The 274-nt window shown below is 41.2% G+C and overlaps 1 protein-coding gene across 12 annotated transcripts in view; it reads right to left on the minus strand.

Moving 5' to 3' along the window:
* Positions 1–274, minus strand: part of LOC119585742 (mucin-5AC-like) — a 31,530-nt gene that overhangs the window by 10,301 nt on the left and 20,955 nt on the right. For 9 of the 12 annotated variants that reach the window (XM_037934441.1, XM_037934443.1, XM_037934444.1 and 6 more), the window contains exon 6: positions 76–237. The exons of the other annotated variants lie outside the window; for them this stretch is intronic. In XM_037934441.1, coding sequence (XP_037790369.1) covers positions 76–237 — 162 coding nt within the window. The remainder of the gene's footprint in view (positions 1–75; positions 238–274) is intronic. 12 annotated transcript variants of the gene reach the window in all.

Genomic DNA, 274 nt, shown 5'->3' on the forward strand with positions numbered 1-274 from the left:
ACGTTTTCAAGTAGCAATGGAAAAAATATAAATGCGTGCAGTATGTATGCAAATATATCAACAGTTCCAACCCACCTTCGCCTTTCACGCAACACTTGCAATTGTCTCCACATTTTCCCTTCTTAACCTCCCGGGGTCTGCAGGTCTGTCGACACTTGCCACCTGCGTTCGAGCATCCTTCCTTCTCGTCTTCACATTCTTGATTTGGCTTTTTCGTGCGTTTATTTGCTCTCTTTCCTGTAAAAATAATAATGATTTTCACTGATTTGTTACA

This window comes from Penaeus monodon, chromosome 20 (genome assembly GCF_015228065.2).
Source record: "Penaeus monodon isolate SGIC_2016 chromosome 20, NSTDA_Pmon_1, whole genome shotgun sequence".
Lineage (NCBI taxonomy): Eukaryota > Metazoa > Arthropoda > Malacostraca > Decapoda > Penaeidae > Penaeus > Penaeus monodon.